At 39.3% G+C, this 19674-nt stretch overlaps 1 protein-coding gene across 2 annotated transcripts in view; it reads right to left on the bottom strand.

Annotated features, from left to right (window-relative positions):
* Positions 1–18908, bottom strand: part of TSC22D2 (TSC22 domain family member 2) — a 47480-nt gene extending 28572 nt beyond the window's left edge. Inside the window, exons 1-2 of one of the 2 annotated variants that reach the window (XM_041733704.1) lie at positions 16843–18908; positions 5422–5493 (exon numbers count right to left, since the gene is read on the bottom strand). In XM_041733704.1, coding sequence (XP_041589638.1) covers positions 5422–5493; positions 16843–18782 — 2012 coding nt within the window. In that variant the 5' untranslated portion in view covers positions 18783–18908. The remainder of the gene's footprint in view (positions 1–5421; positions 5494–16842) is intronic. The other variant, XM_041733705.1, reaches the window with a different exon arrangement.
* Positions 18909–19674: the final 766 nt, after the last annotated feature.

Raw genomic sequence — 19674 nt, 5'->3', positions numbered from 1 at the left:
ATTCTATGCACCTTTCAGGTTCCAACTCAAAAAGCCACTTCCTAAAGAAGCTTTGACCAATACTTCCAGGCTATACTTGAGAGACATAAAATGTCTGAATTTTAAATGACAACACTTTCAATCATGTGATGTAGTTCTTACATATCTTTTCCCTATTAAGACCCAGCTCATTGTTTTCCCTATTGTGACCGCCCCCCCCCCTAATTACCTCTGATATGGGATTCTTTCCTAAGAGTTTGCCAGTCTTTCATTCATTAAGCAAATACACAGCTCTTTGAGGTTTTAATTAGCCTACTACATGCCCAACATGGAGCTCAACAAAGGGCTTAAACTGAGATGAAGACCTGAGGGAGACTGAGTCAAGTACTTAACCAAATGAGCCGCCCAGGCACCCTATTTCAGGTTTTCTGATAATCATGGCCAACAATGACAAAACAAGGAGCTCAATTCCAATGTTTTTCTTATCTCTTCTTTCCCATTTAGAACTAAGTGTGTGTGTGTATGTGTGTGTGTGGGGGGGGAGGGGGAATAATTCTACAGAATAAGGATTTTAAAAATAATTGGCTTTAAGCCTCATTCAAGGTCATCATTCCTGACATAGCCAGGAAGAAAATTATTAATTGTATTAATATTAATTTGTAGTGATGGCAAGACTATTTTGTAGGAATGCACCTACTTGTAGAAAGTAAGCTCAAAGCCTCTGTTGAAATACCCCCTGGCTGTCCAGGTAGAATTTCTAGTTACCTTTGTATTTAGAGTAACTATCCTATACAAATAGAGTACAATACATCTGTCACTATCTTTTCCTCTTTTTTCTACTTATAAAAAGATTGCCTAAAATTACATTAGCTTTTTTGACAGGCCTGTCACTTGCTAATCAATACTGTAAAACACAGGCAACTAATACATTTTAGGTATTTTTTCATTCTAACCTAAATTTCAACTTTCCTGAATTTACATACAAGTTCTGCCAATTTCTCAATCTCTTCATATGCTTCATATTGTTATATTTATAAATGCTATCATCCAAGAATAGCTATAACTTCCTACTTTAATGTCTGGATATTTTATAAGCATGTCCTTAGATTTTTATATAAATCTGAGATCCAGTCCTACAAGGTGACAGGTCACTAAACTTTGTCCTCTAACATCATCATGTCTTTAATTATCTTCTACTGGGTGTCTGTAACTGGAATAGGTCAAAATGTAATCACATAATAAATTATGTAAGTACTAAAGGACGGATTATTAGAGAATATGTTTGGGGTGCTTACAAAAATAGTTCAGGTTCTTATCATCCTCAAGGTACTTATAATAAAACATCTCCTAATAAGGAGAGAATATTTAACTAGTAACAGTCTCCAAAAAGCAATTCACTATGGTGATTCTTCAAAATTATGTACTGTTGACCTTATAACAACATAGGTTTGGACTGGTTGGGTCCAGATAAATACAGACACAAAATAAGGAGCTTACAATATTGTGTCTGAGCTGGGTCTTGGTTACACAGGTATATTCAGTTTGAGGTATACATTTATAAATTGGGTACCTTTCTGATACAAATTATACTTCAATAAAAATATTTTTAAAAAGTCTTATCACTGAGCTTTCAAAAACTAGATTAACCCAACCTTCTAAGCAGATGAATAAAACAAATTATCTCATACAAGCAGCTTATTTCTGATTTACTAACTTCAAAAATGAAATTTCATAGGATCAATGATAGAAAATACTAAATACTTGTTTTCTAACACAAAATAGCTTGATTTAAACAAGAACTTTAAAAAAATCCAGTAATTCTTAAACTACATATAGATTAAGTGAATAATCACTATAAAAAATAAAACATCTTCACTGAAATCAGGTATCTAGTAAAAAAGACCATAAACTTAGACATTCATTTTAAGTTAATAATAACCATGTGCACTACTTTCCTTATTCGTATCTCTTTAAAGAGTGGTGCTATCATAAAGAAGGACAAGCCAACTCACAGGGATAGCACACCTAGCAACTGTTACTCTCATTTGTTAACTACACTTATGCATTTTCTTCATTAAGGCAGAAATACTGCAAGCGTTTATCAACGAAGTTTAAATCCTGGCAGATTACCTGGTTTCTTCCTTTAGTCTACCTGAGCAAAAGTTTCTTCCTCCCTAATATTATTTTACCTTACTGACCTGCTATATACAAGAGGGTAAATTTGTTTGCTATAAATTCTTACCCTCAGCTTTTTTTTTTTTTTTTTTTCAGACAAAGGACTCCCAACAAGAGCCTGTTCCCCAGGCTCTTTCCCCAGTAAAGTAAGTTTCTAAACTAATTTTGTCGCTGTTAATAACAAAGCAATGCCAATAATTAAGTTTGGGACTGTTCTTTAAAGAAGTAGAAAGTCAAAATTTAAAGTTATTACTCTGAAATGCCAATAGGCTAGACTAAGTATCACTATAGTAAGATAATCTCCAGAAAGCTAATTATGACAGCTACATTATTCAGTTTAATAAACCATCAATGCAAACATTCTGCACTTCCTAAGAAAGGGTTGTATTATTTTTGAGCTATCAATATCATTTGTCCTTTTATTTGGAATAAGAGGTTTCCTTTTATTTGGAGTAAGATGGTTTCAGCTTGATTGATTCCCTGAATACTCTGCAAATGACAAACTGGCAAGACAGAGAACAATGATGGCACCTACAGGAAAAGGGAAAGGAAGGCTTGACAGTAGCTTCAATTTTAGTACAGTAACTGAATAAAGCATTGGCTATCAATGGAAAGAGAATTTCTAAATACAGGCAGAAGCAAATGGGTGGAAAACTTGTCAACTTGCTAATTCTAATTTACATAGGGAAGGAAACAAAGGAGCCATTAGGGACCTCTGAGTCAATGTGAGGAAAGGTATATTAATTACTTGTATTTTGATTAAAAGATACTCTGCTAAAAGAATTCTGGAAAAAAAAAAAAAAAAAAAGATTCCAGTCTTTCAAGTAAAGCAAAACCAAGGATCTTCAGCTATTTAGGGCAGGTTTAATGAAAACTGGCACAGGGCTTAAAAGCTGTCTACTGAAAAGGAGTTCCATGATTTCATAAATAAAAGCCTGAAATATAGTATATGTCAATACTGATAAGCAATTTTTATACCTCAAACTAAGTAGATAATGTAAAGGATTTACAGTCCCTTAAGCTCTTGAATGGTTCTGTTTAATAGAATCATTCCTGCAAAATACATACTTGCCAAATTAGGAAAATTGGTTTAAAAACCCTTAATTTATAACAGTAAAAAAATGAACAAGGCAATTTGGTGAAATCTAACACAAACATAGTCAGGAGAGGTTATATTTAATATTTTTAAAAGCTTAACACAAATCTTCAACCCTGTCTGCAATGAAAAAGAATGTATAGTCAATAATACTTTATTTGCTAATATAATTACTAAAAAGTCTGTAGTAGATACTGGCCAACTGAGGTCATACAGTTAGAACTATTAAAGCTAACCTACTGCTCGTATCAATTGAAACAATTTTAAGTTTTATCTTATTTAAGTAATCTCTATACCCAGCCTGGGGCTTGACTCATGACCCCGAGATCAAGAGTCACACGCTCTACCAATTGAGCTAGCTAGGTATCCCTCTAATGAAAATTTAATAAGCTAGGTGCCAAGTTAAAAGGAAACCACTAGTATTGGGTTGGACCTGTCACTTTAGCACCAAAGGGCCAACTTATAGTGCAGAATGGCTGATCTAGAATAGAAGTTCTGATTATAGTTTGGCATTAACGTACTATTAACACACTATTAACTGTTTTGGCTCTGGATAACAGGCTTCAAGGAGAAGAGAAAATACATTCAACCAATGAGAAACTACAGATACAGCAACTTGCCTCATTTCTGATACCTTAAATACTTCTGTATCTAGAAAAGAAAACAGATAAGGAGTATTTGGCTGTAACAACAAATGATGAGTAGGGAACTTCTATGGTTGTTTTATTATGAAACAAAACCCTTTAATATTAGGTCAAAATTACAAAAAATAAAACATCTTTCTACATTGTTCTGATGAAAATAATAGCTCTTACTAATAATGGTATCATGGTAGCTTACAAAATTTAGCTATTTGAAATAAATTACCATACAACCAATACTATTTCTTATTACATTTCTAAACAGAATATTATTTTTCCTTTTTCTAATGGGCAAGTAAAGTACAACCCAAAGTATTCACCCTGGCTACACTGGATAAGCCTTTTGAATGACTGAACTTTCATGCTTGTTTCATGCCACAATTTACATTTATGTCTTAATTTACATTGATACAGCTATATAATTTCAAAATTGAAATTATAAACATTGTACTATAAATTTTAGAAGTTCTTGCTCTGTAAGTAACTGTTTTAAAACATTTTCAGTTAAGGAACATTCACTGAAAAGATGTTTTGTTAGAAAATCTCTTTAGAGTAACACACAAACAAATCAAGCCTAAGAATTAAAAGACTGTTACCATTTGTAGGCAATATAAACCATGTCTGAACATGACATGTACATGCACTTAGCAATACTCTTTTCTAATGAAAGAGATGGAGTTAAGTCCATGAGTAGTATCCAAACTATGCCAGAGGACACAAATGCGTTGCCAGGCAGAGTTAAAAGAATCTAACGAAGCTTTGTGTGAATTTTTAAAATAGCATTTGTGCTTGTTCTATTAATTAAAGACAGAATGATGGAGCACTGATAAATATTCAGCAAAATAACTGAACAGAGCATATACTACTTAAAATGTGTGTTAAGCAGAAAGATAAACCAAATTATCTTTTGCTATAAATGAACTCTTAAGACTTTATATTTTACAAAGTTAAAAACAAAATGTATATAGCATTTCTAAGAGAAAAACTGTTTTAGGGGTTTACAAAACAGTAAAGTAGGCAGGTCTAGGGAATCTAACAAAGAAGCTTGATGTTAGTTTCTCAACAGGATTCAACAATGACTATTTTTGATACCTTGGTCTTGTAATTTCTCCAATTTCTTAATATGAAATAACATTTTGCTTTGAGTCACTAAGGCATTTACAGGGAAAGCATATAAAATAGGACAAAAGTAAATTAACTGTAGTTTATTTTACAGAATATATTTTTACATTAAAATATACAAGGCTAAGTGGATATTTCATATAATAAAATTCAATAGAATCTGTAAATCCTTCAAAAAAGTAAATATAGTTAAAAGTGAAGTAAAAAGAAAAGTATGTTTATATTCTATTTAAAATATAGATTGTTCTTTTGGTTTATTTTGCTGCTTTGTCCCATGCTAGATATCGCATGATTCCCCCCCTAAAATGACATATAAAGTTTAGGTTTAATGATGAGAAACCAGTACAGTGCAAAGCAATTCATGCATACACTTTTGTATGTATGCATTCCATATGTAAGTATTCATACCTATCCCAGAGGTTCTTTGATTCCTGAAACGTGTTCAAATGGAACGCTTGGTAGAAAGCAGTTGAAGGATTCCTGTGAGATCCAAGAATCAAATGGAAATGAGGTTGAGAAAGTACAGTAAAATCACTACTTTTCAAAAAAAAAGATGGAAGATTTTAGATTTCTAATATTGTGTAACAGCTTTAATAAAAAAAAAAAAACACTACATAAAAGATTGCTTAAAAACATTTTGAAAGAAATTAAAAAACCGAATGAAATCCAGCTGACCCTTACAATAATTCAGGATTATGGTTCTAGAAGAAAGGGTTTAATACAGATAAAATAACATCCAATTATGTGTGTGCACCTATGTTTATATTCATGTGAATGGGACCAGTGCATAGCCTAATCGCTACTACTCTGTATCAGATGCCTTTTTAAGTCTCTAAACATTTAGCAGTTTAGCAAAGCTGTTCCCAGGTATGATATTCATGTAAAATAAATTAAGCTACTACATCTTCATAATATAAAAATTCAGATCTATTTGATCGGGTTTGATGATGAACAATTGAGTCCTTTTCTGGGATGAACTTGATAGGATTTCTACCTTCATAATCCATTTATTTACATGTGGTTTCTCTGGATTAGGGCAAAACATGGCACAGCAATTATATGACAGCTTTCTAATTTCTTGCATTAGTAATGCCCCTTTAAGAGGTAAAAGCTCCCACATCTTAATCACCATCTATTTCTACCATTCCCTAGAGACACACTCCCTAGGGCTATAACCATAGAATCTTAACCGATGGGCTCATCCTGGCAAGCTCCCAGCCTTCATGATTCACCTCACAGCTCTGGAGTAGTTTCTTAGGGACTACTAACTAACCTTTTGACAAACCTGCTTTCTAATAGCTCCCGTCTACCTCAGCATATTCCCGTAGTTCCCCAACTCCAATCTATACAAAACTAGGGAGCTAACAAAAACTTGTCACATTACCTCTAAAATCCTTGACCCATGCTATAGCAAACTAACAGCAAGTTAATAACATAAGTGCTTACTACATACCAGACATTATTCCGAGTGTTTTACATTTATTAATGCAATTCTACAACAACCCTAAGTGGTAGGTGTTATTATTGTTCCCATCTCATCAACAAGGAAACAGATCAGATAGAAGTTACTTGACTGATGACACAGAGCTAGTAGGGAACAATCTGGTCCTAGAGTTTATGCTCTTAAACCACTATGCTAAACATACAGTAGAGTTCAATATTAACCTCTCCAGGTTTGTCTCTTTCAGTTAAATGGTGATATTATGATCTAAGCCTTGCAGGGTGGTTAAGGAACTGAGACTATATATAAAGCTCCCTGTATATATAATCAATGGCCAACAAATAATGGCTATTATTTTATCACCAAAATGAAGTTCAAATACAACATGGCAATTCTGAGACCCTCACAAGCACCTTAAGATTTAAAGTCTCTACATTACTAGTACGATAAGAAAACGATTTCCAAATTCTACTGGAATACCAATCAAGTATCAATGATCAACAAGCAGAACAAATGCTCAATAAATTCCATGATTTCAAAATTCAGATTAGCCTTACTGTGTCATCTACTGAGTTTTTTAAAAATACATTTTTCAAAAGGCGTTTTTTAACACTAGGGTACCTCTTAGATGATCCAAAATTAGGAAAGGCAGACAAGACACTAGAAGCCAGAGTATCACCAAAGCAACTGCTTTAATTGGCATCTTCAGTGTATGTATTTCTCTTTGCCTGCTCTATCTACTTTAAACTCCTTTCCATTCTTTTAACTCTTTCTCTATTTTTCTCTAGACTAGGTCCAAGACCTACTAATATCAAGGATTAAGAGGCTGCTAACTACTGTTTAACAGCTTGGATCCTCTCAAGATATATTTGTCAGGCCCTTTTCTCCCCACTGTACTTACTTGGAAATCAGTCTCACAAATTAAATCAAAGACAACTGAACCAACTGAAAACTCGATTGGCTTTTTTTTTTTTTTTTTTTAATTCCAGGCTTACCCGGGACCATATGAGGACAAGTTTGCTACTCACAAAGGTCTATTTGGAGACCTTGGATTTAAAACAGAGTGACTCAAAGAGGAAAGTAGTAAATATGAGAAAATAATAAAGAGTAAACCTAGATGTTATTCTGCAAGTCTGGAATTTAAAATTCATTAAAGAGTATTTACAATATATTTATGAGGATGACATTCTTTAAAAAAACCTTCAGATCCCCTGACTTTAGAAAAATACATACATATATATTTAATTTGAATCAAATTCATGCCAGATAAATTGGTTTTAAATGAAATCATATAACTTAAGTTATGAGACTCCAGCATTTTTACAGCACAGACTCTAAAAATGAAATGTTTCTCATAAGTCAAATGTAGAAGTGAAAAAAGAACATATCTGCAGTTAGTTGTGTATCTTGGGGCAAAAAAGGAACCTATGAAATAAAATACTACAAATGAACCTAAAGTCTTCAGAACATGTCAGAACGAATAGATTTAGGTTGCAAAAGCTGGCAGTGAATCACTTTCTACATACATTCAGAATGAAGAAGCCATATGGAGTAATACAATCTATGTACTCTAGAAAAATTTAAATAGTCTAGATTCCAAAGATAAACATTTAGACAAGTCTTATAAAACATGACATTTTTGGTTTCTGGAATACTTCAGCAGGGATGTTTTCCATAAACTTGAGGGATTTCTAGCAAATAGCAACAATTACTCTCAAAATATTGATTAATAGGCATAGGTTAAACAAGTCTGTAAAACCTAGCTGATCAAGAACTTCAAAAGAGCCATTTGTAAATACTGAAGGGCTTGATCATCAAAGACTTCTGTTTTGGAATGACATAAAATTGAGGAAATTAAAAGCCCAAGGAAAACACTGTTAATGGGGATCATTTCAAGGTTACAGTCTATGTAATCTGAAGGCACCAAGTGGCAACCGACATTAATAAAAATTTATTAGAAAGATATAATGAATTTTATCCAACTTGGTCACAAATTCTCTTCTGCCCAAGAAATAAAACTTGAAAGCAGTTTTCTAATAACATATTTGATGTTAATGTTAACTACTGATCTAAATATAAAGCCAAGAAAGCACTTCTTAGGAAGACTGAGGTGTGGTTTATTCCGAATTTATTTCAGCCACATAAATGAAAAATGAAAATGTTCTCTCATTTGTAGACATTTTTCAAAATCAATGAACAAAACATATCCTTTTCCCCTTGACTTTATATACTAAATAACCTGTCCTGTTAATTTCTGAGTACATGAAAGTAGTACATCACAGAGTGACTAGAATGTGACACTTATCTACCTGCTTTGCTAAGATACTATCTTTGTAGAGTAACTGTAACAGAGGAAAAACAAAGACATATACTATACCTAAAAACTAAACTACAAACATTGTGGGAGCTTAAAGGATGAGGTACATGAGCCCTGAACTCAGCAAATATTTTCTTCCCTTATGTCAAAACTCAACTTTAAAGATCTCTAAATAGAAGCCAGGGAAACACAATAAGCAGAGGAACAAGGGCCATCTCCAACATTATCTAAAGGACTTAAAATGATTAAAAATATCCTTTAGGTAAAGGGTTACAACACAAAACATCAGTAGCTAGAGAAGCTTTTCCTGCCTCCATCTCATAATCAGCAAATTAATAAAACAAAACTAACTCTGGAAATATCCAAAAGTACTGGCTTTGGACTCAGAAGGCCTCACTCTGAATCTATGCAATGTTACTCAATAACTATGTAAGTCAAATCCTCAAAGTCTCAGTTTCCTTAGTCCATAAAAATGGGAGGAACACTTCCTTACAGTTGCTGAAATGAGATTATGCATCCATAAGGCCTAACAAAATTTAAGCTTGGTTTGTATTTAATATAGGATTACAGTTTCCACATCATGCTATATAAAAATCTACTTTTGGCAGAGTATCTTAACGGATACCAAATATTCCAACATTATTAAGATAAGTACAACAATCACTGAAAAGGGTAATGAAATGGTTCCAAGATACATACTACTTTAATAATAAAAGCTTCAAGAAACACCTTTAATGGCAACCATAAACTTCTGATAAAAAATAAAAAACAACAACAAAACACCTCAATTTCTCACCATGACATTTAAGCCCTTCACTCTGGTTCCTGTCAAATTAATCACATCATTTCCCAAATCTGACATCTCATTCTTCCACACTGTTACACAAACTGTCATCTTCCTCTACTCAGAAAGTCATACCTTTTTCTTATCAGTGACCTAACCTAAGTCACCCGTTTAAAAATTCAGTCTAAGAGTTGTCTTTAAAAGAATGCACAATAACAGAATGATGCTGAGGATAGAAACTGGGTGGCTGGAGGACAGAGGTGCAGAGGCTTTCAGTTTATATTCTTGTATATTTAGAGCTGTGTGAACTTATTACCTAAACAGATAATAATTTTAAGCAGGAGTCAGTCTATTTCCTCCCCATACTAAATCTGGCTTTGTGTCCTAAACTGTTCTGATTAGCACCTTATATTTACTCTACCACTGCCTATAATGTATATCAAAGTACACATTAGATAATTATTTTCATATAATCTGAGATCTTGGCAGGGCAGGATAGTCCTCATTTCTGTATCCAAGTACTTACTATTTAGAGAACACAAAGTTGAATGGCATACTGTCACTTTAAGTGTTTTCTTGGGCATTCAACCTACTTGATGAGTATCTGCAAGCTTTGTTTTTTTGGTCACATGATAGTCTGGTGGCAGGAAGGTTTAAGTTGGCAAGCTCTCTTATGAAACGCATCTAAATGTATCGAGTCATACACGGGGAACCTTAAAAATCTGCCCAAGTCTCAAATTCTAACTTTACCAATGAGGAAAACGGAGATAAAAGACTTAACCAAAGAAACGGACTAAGTGGTAGAAAAGCCAGGATTAGAACACAACTGCTATAAATCTTACATTATCATGACTTTTCTGGCCTAGAACAATGTCTCCCTTTCTCTGATTACATCCATACCATGCAATTATACTTTCAGATCAAAACTGAAGACCCTTGCTATGATTTATAGCATGTTAGGATGTGATCTGGGAGAGCAGTTTGTGGACTATGCAATTGCTAATATTTCGGTGATGTGTATGCTTGCCATACATACATTATATAGGAACTGTTGACAAATTATTTGTATAGCTCATTTAATCCTCTCAACCTTACCAACACAAGTATTATCCTCATTTTTCATATGGGGGTAAACATGGGGTCTATAAGACTAAATAATGAGAGCTGAAGGCCAAAAAATGCTTCAGGTATATAGCATAGTTGAGATTTCAGCCCAGGCATGTCCAACTCCACTGTCTGTAACAGTCATTCACATTACACGCTAAAACATAATTAAACACTCTACTGATTCTATTTGACCAAGAGCCTCCCTCTCCTTTTTTGTTTTTCAAAAGCTAGGTAGCTCAAATACAAAGATGGGTTTTGGTTTAACTTACAAAACTATTTAGAAAAACTTAATTCTAATTCTCCCCTAGAAACTAGTTAGTTTTAAACTTTGCTTTGGGCATCTTTCATTCACAGATTAAACAATTTACTTGTTTAATAATGAAGTATTGCCTAAAACGTTAAAAATTGCATTTAAAACACACCAGCGTTATTTACAAATAATCGACATAATAATTTCAGTTTCTCTTCTATCTATACATTAATATTATTTTATCAAATTTTAGCGAAAGCTCATGGGGAAAGGAGGCTTTAAGTAATTTAACATTCGGACTTCACTTATTTGTCTTGCTTACTCCAACTAACATGGGACTTAGTGTATGTCCTACTCAATGATCTGCAGATTTTTAATGTAACCGTCACATATAAACACACAACTTAATAAGAGTTCATTCTTTTTAACAAATGTTAGTAGGGTACAAAGAAATAAAACTAAGTCTAATATTGGGCTTTAAGTTTGAGATGTAAGCAACCCAGAGAAGCATGAATGAAATTTAATTCAGCTGTTTAAAAGCAGAAATTATGAACATACTTTTTAGAGATATAAGCAAATAACATATCCTTAATATTACCAGCCAAGCTTCAAATGTATACATTAAAATATATTATGAAAGTCATAGAACAATGTATAGGGATGATACGAATTGGTTACTGTTCCTAAATCTTTATGGAGGGGTTTTTGCCCTGAGCTATGCCAGATTGCCAGATTAAGAATCTAATAAATATTGAGTAATCTGGTATGTTCAAGAACTGCTGTGGGAAAGACCCAAATTATACCAATGATTCAGGTATGTACATTCTTTGTGGATGCAGTAATTTTATTAGACCACATAAAAGAGCAGCCTCAAATCACAAGTCCACTTGGTTTAGTATAAAGAAAAAACTAACATAAAGGATTTATTCCAAGTCAGGAATTTTGCTATTCATACCCCTTAAATACTGTCAACTATTACAAATTTTTATTAAAACTCTGCTCTTCCCATTAACAAGAAACTACTTAGGGAACATCATCACTAAGGCCACATTAAAATAGACAAATCTGTTTTTATAAACCCCCTCTTCCTCATACTTAAGGAGTATTTAAAGAGTAATGCAATTAAGAAATAAACAGTATTTGTTCAAAAAGGAAATACCTACTAGTCTAAAACAATTATTTAAAAAAGGAATTGGATGCCTTTTCTTCACTAGTAATAAGTGTTCCTAATTCCTTCTGAGACCCATATTTCATGTTATTTTGCTCTATTTTCTTCTGTCTTGGTTATCTGCCATCACTCTCTACCTCCCCCTGCCCCAACTTCTGTTATTTTAGGAAAGAAAAGTCAAGATCTTTTTATACTCCCCTATCAAAACCATTCCTCAGTAAAGAGACTAATTTTGGTCTTTTTACCATCTGATTGTTGGGGGTGCTCTTTGTTACTAGAACACTAAAGCGCATGACTTACTTCCAATCTCTTCTGGTGCAGAGAAAGACTAAACTCTATTTCAAATTAGCAAATACCAGATCTATAAATCCAGTATCATGTTTTACTATTTCCAAAGCAGTGATATCAAAATTCTCAAAAAACAGTTTAATATTACACTTATCCTCAGGAAGTAGAAAACATATACAGCACAGTACTAGTATTATTTAAAAAAAAAATTAAAAAAAAAAAAGGACTTCTCATAAAAGCAATTTCATTCAAGATACTCCCCCCTACAAGGAAAAAATAGTGTTACTAAAATAGTTACTTAGAGTGTGCCTTACACACACACATATAAGCCCCTATGTTTACTAAAGGTTATGCAATGTACAGCCTATAGAATTTAGTTCATAAAAACTTTTGAACAATATATAGGTCACTGTTAATAAAAAAACAAAACTAAAGCCATATTCCTACTGATACACTTTTGGACCATCAATCCTTCTGGAAATCTATGATAATTGCCTTTATTTAGAGCCATGTTTTTGACTAAAGTATATTTTAGTAATTAGTATGGCACTCTGATGAATCCATCACTTTTCATATTAAATAATAACACCACTCATACACAGGATTTCACACTTTGATCACAAAATCCTGGGTAAGAGTACATAAGATAACATGCAGTGTGTGATTTAAACAGCTGTAAAGCTGGAAGGGCAAAACTATATCCACATTTCAATACTGATAAAGAAACATAGCTCCCAAGAAATACAGAATTCACCTAAGGAGCTTTCATTTGTAAAGACTAAATGCAGTGAGACTTTCAGAGCTCTAGAATAAGCATCTATAGGTTATACAATAAAGAGTGACAGTTCTGGCTCTTATACATTTATATAATCTCACTTAATCATCAAGTTAAAAACCTGCACAAGTATGTGTGTATATATTTGAGATACACATATAATTGTATAAACAAAATTAGTAGTAATAGCACCTACCAGGGTACACCACTTAACATTCACAATTTATAATACTTAATCATAGTCATTAGCAAGCTACACAAATAAAGTCATTAAACAAGATATAAAGATATATACCACTAAGGGATCCTTACAATCAGGTTTCTAACAATCCTTGGTTGTAGCTGACAGTTCACAATTGCAGCCATTCATAAGAGTTCCTGGTATGTGGCCTACAGGGTTCACATTGGTCAGCTATCTATGGAAAACGATCTGTACTGTGTTCCCTTTCCAAAAGGGCCAGTAATATTTTGCATCTCTCCCCATTTACCAAAAAGGGGTCTGTTAAGTGTGTAAGTAATTTAAACAAATTTTGTAACATTCACTGGAAAAGTGGCTTTTTTATGAACTCTATTTTCAACCATTACAATATTCTCCAGTTTACACAAAATCAGTTTAAAGAAACATGGGATCCCTGGGTGGCGCAGCGGTTTGGCGCCTGCCTTTGGCCCAGGGCGCGATCCTGGAGACCCGGGATCGAATCCCACATCAGGCTCCCGGTGCATGGAGCCTGCTTCTCCCTCCGCCTGTGTCTCTGCCTCTCTCTCTCTCTCTGTGACTATCATAAATAAATAAAAAATTAAAAAAAAAAAAATTTAAAGAAACAACAGACTATATAAGCCTTTCCAATGAAAAAGGCTAGAATAATATATAGACTTTATAGTAATTACTAATATAGAGTCAACAGGCAGTGTTAACTGAACTTTAAAATATATTCTTGCTTTCTATACACAACCATCAGCCCTTTGAAAGGTGTATTACTAAAATGTATTACTATAAAGTCCTCTTTTTAAAAATAGTCTCAAAATGAAGCCTTGTATTATGGTAATGGAGCCAAAAATCACAAGATAGTTTTCAATATATCAAACTGAAGAAACTCAATCATTTGTTAATCTTCCATTTTCCTTCCTTTTCTCAAAAAACTAGTTACTAACACAGTAACTTAAAAGAGCCAACTATTCACAAAATTTTAGGATCTGAAATTTGTCAATCCATTCACAAAGTCGTAATTACTCAAAACCTGTCACTCCAATGTTTTATTTTACATATGAATGACTGCAACTAAAACTGTATGCAGATTTTAAGAAGGCAACCCCAAATCATATTAAAATTATGATTTTTGTTGGTACGTTTTCCTCAAAAATAGTCATCTCAGTAATTTTAGCATACGCCTAGAAAAACTGTTATTTAATTTCAAGCATACAACTTTAAAATTCCCTTTTACAAAGGCTTTCCGTTAAAAACAAAAACAAAAAACTTTCTACTTAATGGATTTATTCCTTCACCAGGTGTGTTGGTCCAGAGACAAAATAGTCAAATGTGTAAGATTACATCTTGAAAACTAGCATGTTACATTAAAAACCAATGAAAGAGTATAACAAAAATTAGAAACGGGTATTTGATAAGCAATGCAGATTTTAAAAGACTGGGTGGGGGAGGGAAGTAACACATTTAATATAGGACTGCACACACATCAAAACCCCAGCACTGGATTAACTGTTGCAATTGATAAGAACAGATACGGTTAGTATCTGTAGTTCATTCACCTTCTGAAATAAGATTCTCAAAAATAATTAACCCTTTTAATAAAGTTAAGAGGATAAATAATTGCATTTTGAGGTCATACCCTAAAGAATACATCCCAGAGTTTCCATTTGTCAACAGAGCTCTCTGCTTCATGCCATATCATCCTATTAAAGTTCTGGGGAATTTAATTACAAAGGCTGTAAACAGAGAGGTGGTGAAGAGGAGAGAAAATACATTCTTCATTTATAGATGTGCCTGTGTTTTATGAGGGGAGTGTGGTTTGGGAAACCACTCATCATTTCTTGAGATATGGGGGCAATGTACAACAGGAACAGAGAGGCAAGCAAATGGTTATTTACCAACCCATGAGAAAAACCTGGCTTCTGGCAGCTAGAAAAGGGAAGATTATCTGTTGCCTCTTACAAAAGGTGAACAAATAAACTCAATCTGCATTTCAGATGTGCCCCTATGTGTGAAAAATGAAATATGGGAGCAGATGTAAAGAGGGATTTTTCTGAATGGCTTGTGGAATCAGTTTCTTTACTTGGTTAGTCCCATCCATATAAAATTTCTCAATGACTAGCTAGCTGGGCTCACTTATGGGACACGTGGTATTCTCTAAGAGTTCTCAAATGGAAAAAAGACTCCCAACAAGCAAGTCACCTACAAAAAAAGATGAACTTTGAATTACAAAAAGCAGAGAAGATGATTTCAGTGAGCATTTTTCAAACCAACAGAAGTATATAACAATAATTCAGGGCTAATTAGAAATGAAAAGTTAAGAATGTGAAGGAACTCAGAAGAAACAAGAAGAAAAAGCTTTAACAGATCTCATTGTTCTACATACCAATTATTCTAGAAATCCATAAAAACAGCTTTTAACATATCTAAAATTAACCTCGCTCAAAAGAAAAAACTCCAGCAAATAAATGCTTAACTGTAAAGTACCTGAAACCTTCTCTGTAATTTTTAGCTTTGTAACAAGTCGGTTTTTAAAAATTTGCAATGTGTGTCAAATTTTCTGGTAACATTTCCTGAAAACCACTTAAAATCCTCACTGAACCATAACCAAACATCAACTGTTGTAGAATTGGTATGGCAATACACCAATTTTCACTTAAACCATTAAGAAAGCATCCCTTAAATAGAGGGAGCCAATTATTGGCATGAACACTTTTACTATAAAATTACTCTAACTTCAAGAACTGTAGCTTTTACTACTGTCACAGAGTCTTATTTCATACCTCCCTTTCTATAGTAAAAAAAAAAAAAAAAACAAAAAACTGATAGATGATAACACACCTTTTGCTTTAAAAAAAAAAAAGGGGGGGGGGGATCTTAACGATGTCACTGGGAAGCCTCCTGACCTTCTATGTTCTTTTATTAAAAAGGCTGGAGGACGATATGATCTTCAAAGCCAGACATGACATTTCACCACTCTCTCCAGCCTTTGCAGACACACTGGAGGAGATTCCTTACATGGATCTATCCCTATTATATGACCTCTGGTTTTCCAGAATGGGAAACTTCTAATTGTATGTCCTGGTCTCCAAACTCACACTGACAAAACTCTGCCATAAGCGTTCAGGTGTGATTGTTACCTAAGAAAATGCTATGGGGCATAATCTACCAGTTAGCACCTGTAAATCGAGAAAATTAAGCTTAAACCCATCTTTCTGAATGAACAAACGTTGTATCCTCATCCAATTCAGTGCTCTTAAATGACTGTGACAAGACCAATTCTCTCATCACACACCTTTAGATTAGCAATCTAAAACTAACGCCTTTTCAAAACCTGACAAATCAACCTGACTAAAAACACAATTTGTCTATTTAAAAAATGCTAAGGGCCTCTCAAACTGCGGGGGGGGGGGGGGGAAGAACTCTTAAGTTGCACTCTAAACTAGTGTTTGGTCAAGGGTTCCTATCAAGTATTTTAAGGAAGATTTCCATACCTGTCTTCATCGCCATCCACGGGAATAGCTATGCTGAACACAGAGGTGGCGAGACTGTTCATAGGTGTTAACTGAAGGGGGTTGGCCAGGGCATCTGCAACAGGAGGCTTCACGACAGGCTTAGTTTCAGCAATGAGAGAAAGTGGTGGTTGAGGTAGGGGTTCTGATTTTCTTCTGGTATCGTCGGCTTGCCCGACCAAAGGCTGGGTCTGAGTCTGGAACTGGCTTAGGTCAGCCTGCGGTAGACTCGTCGGTGCACTGGGTGTGCCTGGCGCCAAGGGCAGCCCACCGTGCGGGATTACGCTGCTGCTCCTGCTGACGGGCGTATGGCTGCTCAGCTGCTGCGACTGGGCCAGCGGCGCGGGAACATTTGGCATAGTAATGGAGGTGGTAGACGCACTAGGCACGCTTGGAGCGGGCGCGGCTGCAGGCACGTTTGGAACTCCGGGTAGAACGGCGTGGGGGCCGCCGGGCACCGCTGCCGGCGCCCCACTGCCACCCATCTGCGGCGGAGGCACGGACTGGGGCTGCACGGTCCCAGGGGGGACCAGGCCCGGCTGCACCGCGCATCCAAGAGCAGCCAGGGGCACTCCGGCCGGCTGACCGGGCGCCGCCTGTCCGCCGGGCGCGGGTCCGGGCCCCGGGGCCACGGCCTCGCCGGGCAGGGAAGCCACGCCCATTATCTGCGCCCCCACCGCGGCGGCAGTCGGGCCGGCGCCCACGGGAAGGCTGGCGGCCGCGGGGAGGCTCGCTCCGGCGCCGGCGGACGAGGGCTGCGCGGGGCTTGGCGGCTGCAGGCCGGCCACGTGCTGCTGTAGGTACTCACTCTGCCCCGCGGGCTGGACTGGCAGCAAATGCCCGGGCGGTAGCTGAGGCTGGGGGTACGCGAACGGCTGGGGCTGCTGCGTCGCGGGAGCGCCGACCGCGGGGCCCGGCGGCTGCGGCAGGGTTACATTCGTCAGCGGCAGCCCTTGTCCATTGGGGCCCTGCGGGAGGACGCCGGGGCCGGTTCCCTGGGGCTGGCTTGGCTGCGGGGCCGCGATCATTGGCTGTGGCCCGGCCGCGGCTCCCGGGAACGGCGGCACCGGAGCCGCGCTTTGAACCACAGCCCCACCTACGGGCGGCGGTGGCTGTGGCTGCCCAACGCCAAAACTCTGCGGCTGGGCCGGGGCGGGCTGGCTCATTTTCTCCGACGGGGGTAGCTGTGACACAGCAGTCAGGGAACTGTCAGTTGACGAGTCGGGCCCGTGCGCCCCCGGCACGGAGGCCACCACCACCACCACCGACCCTCCGGTGGCGCCCAGGCCGCTGTCCCGCTCCGCAGTCTGGTCGAAAGTACTGCTGTGCCTAATGCAATCCCCGGACCTGGTCAGGACGCTGCTGTCTGAATCCCGCTCATAGTATTCCATGCACGTCCATCGGCCGCGTCGGTAGGGCTCCCCGCTCCCGTGGTCCAGCTTGATGACTCGAAAACGGGAACTGCAAGTGGTGGGGGGCTGTGCTGGGGCCGCAGTCCCAGGCCCGGCGGACGAGCCCGCCACCGGGGGGGCGCCCGGTGCCCCCGCCGAGGGGGCCGCCGGGGTCCCGGCCAGCGCGCCGGCCACGCTCCGGGCCGCCGCGGCTCCTCCTCCGTTGGCGGGAGCCGCCGCCGCGGCCGCCAGCTGTCCGTCCAGCAGGAGGTTCGGGGACACGGTCCCGGGAGTCTCCGCATCCCCAACGTTGTTGAGCGTCTCTTCGGAGGAGCTGCGCTCGCAGACCTCCTCGGGGCCGTAGTCGGTGGCCCGAGACACGTCGAAGATCTCGGAGGACACGTCCTCTGTGCGCGACTCGTCCGGGTCGTCCAGGCTCTCGGTGTCCTCCGTGATGCTAGTGGCCACCTGGGCGGTGGTGACACTGGTGATCTGGAAGCAGCTCTTCTTCTTGGCCGGCATCTTGGACATGGTGAGGGAGGCCGGCGGGGGGCGGAGAGGCGCGCCGGCTCCTCCGCGAGGTGGCCGGAAGCCGGCAAGGGGGCCCCCGGGAGGCAAAGTCCGAGTCCGCGCTGGGGTCGGGGAGGCCGGCCGCTGCTCAGAGCCCCCGGCCGCTCGGGACGCCGGCCGCTCCGGGAGACATCGCTCCGCGCCGCTTCCTGCGGCTCTGCCCCCCGACGCCCTCGCGCGGCGGCTCCTCCTTCCTCGTCGCCTCCCGCAGCCGCGGCGCCTCAATTCAAGCCCCTGCGCGGCGGCGCGGGCGCGATGGCAGGGGCGGGCCGCCGGCTTCCTGCTCCCGGCGCCGGGGCCGCCGTGGTCGGCGCAGCTCGGCGCTCGGCGCGGTCCGCAGGCCTCGGCCGGGGGCGGGAGGGCGCGGGAGGGCGCGGGAGGGCGGCGGCGCGAGGGGCGGCGTGAGGGGCGGCGCGGCCCCGCTCGGGCTCGTCAGCGCCGGGAAGCAGCGGCGGGTCCGGAGCCGGGGGGTCCGGGTTCCGGCCGGAGCCGCGGGCTGGGCGGGCTGAAGGTCCGCGGGCGGCCCGCTCCTCCCCGGCGTCAGCCGGAGCTCAGCCCCGGGGCCATGTCGGCCGTCTCCGGCGGAAACCCGCTCCGGGGGAGGGAAGGCCGGCGCGGTCCTCCCCTCACGGGGGAGCCACCCCGCGGGCGGCGGCGGCGGCGGCGGCCTCCCCGCGCGGCTCCTGAGAAGGCTGAGGGGCGGCGGCGGCGGCGGGCCGGCGAGCGGAGACGCTCCGGCGGCGTGAGGTAGCGAGCGGCGGGAGCTCCCTCGGCTCCTCCTCGGTGCGCCCGGTCGGCGGACCCCGGAGAAACTGGAAATTCAAACTGCTCAAGCGGCGGCTGCAGCTCCCTC

Source organism: Vulpes lagopus, chromosome 19 (genome assembly GCF_018345385.1).
Source record: "Vulpes lagopus strain Blue_001 chromosome 19, ASM1834538v1, whole genome shotgun sequence".
Taxonomy (NCBI): Eukaryota; Metazoa; Chordata; class Mammalia; order Carnivora; family Canidae; genus Vulpes; species Vulpes lagopus.
This window is presented reverse-complemented; position numbering and strand designations above follow the sequence as displayed.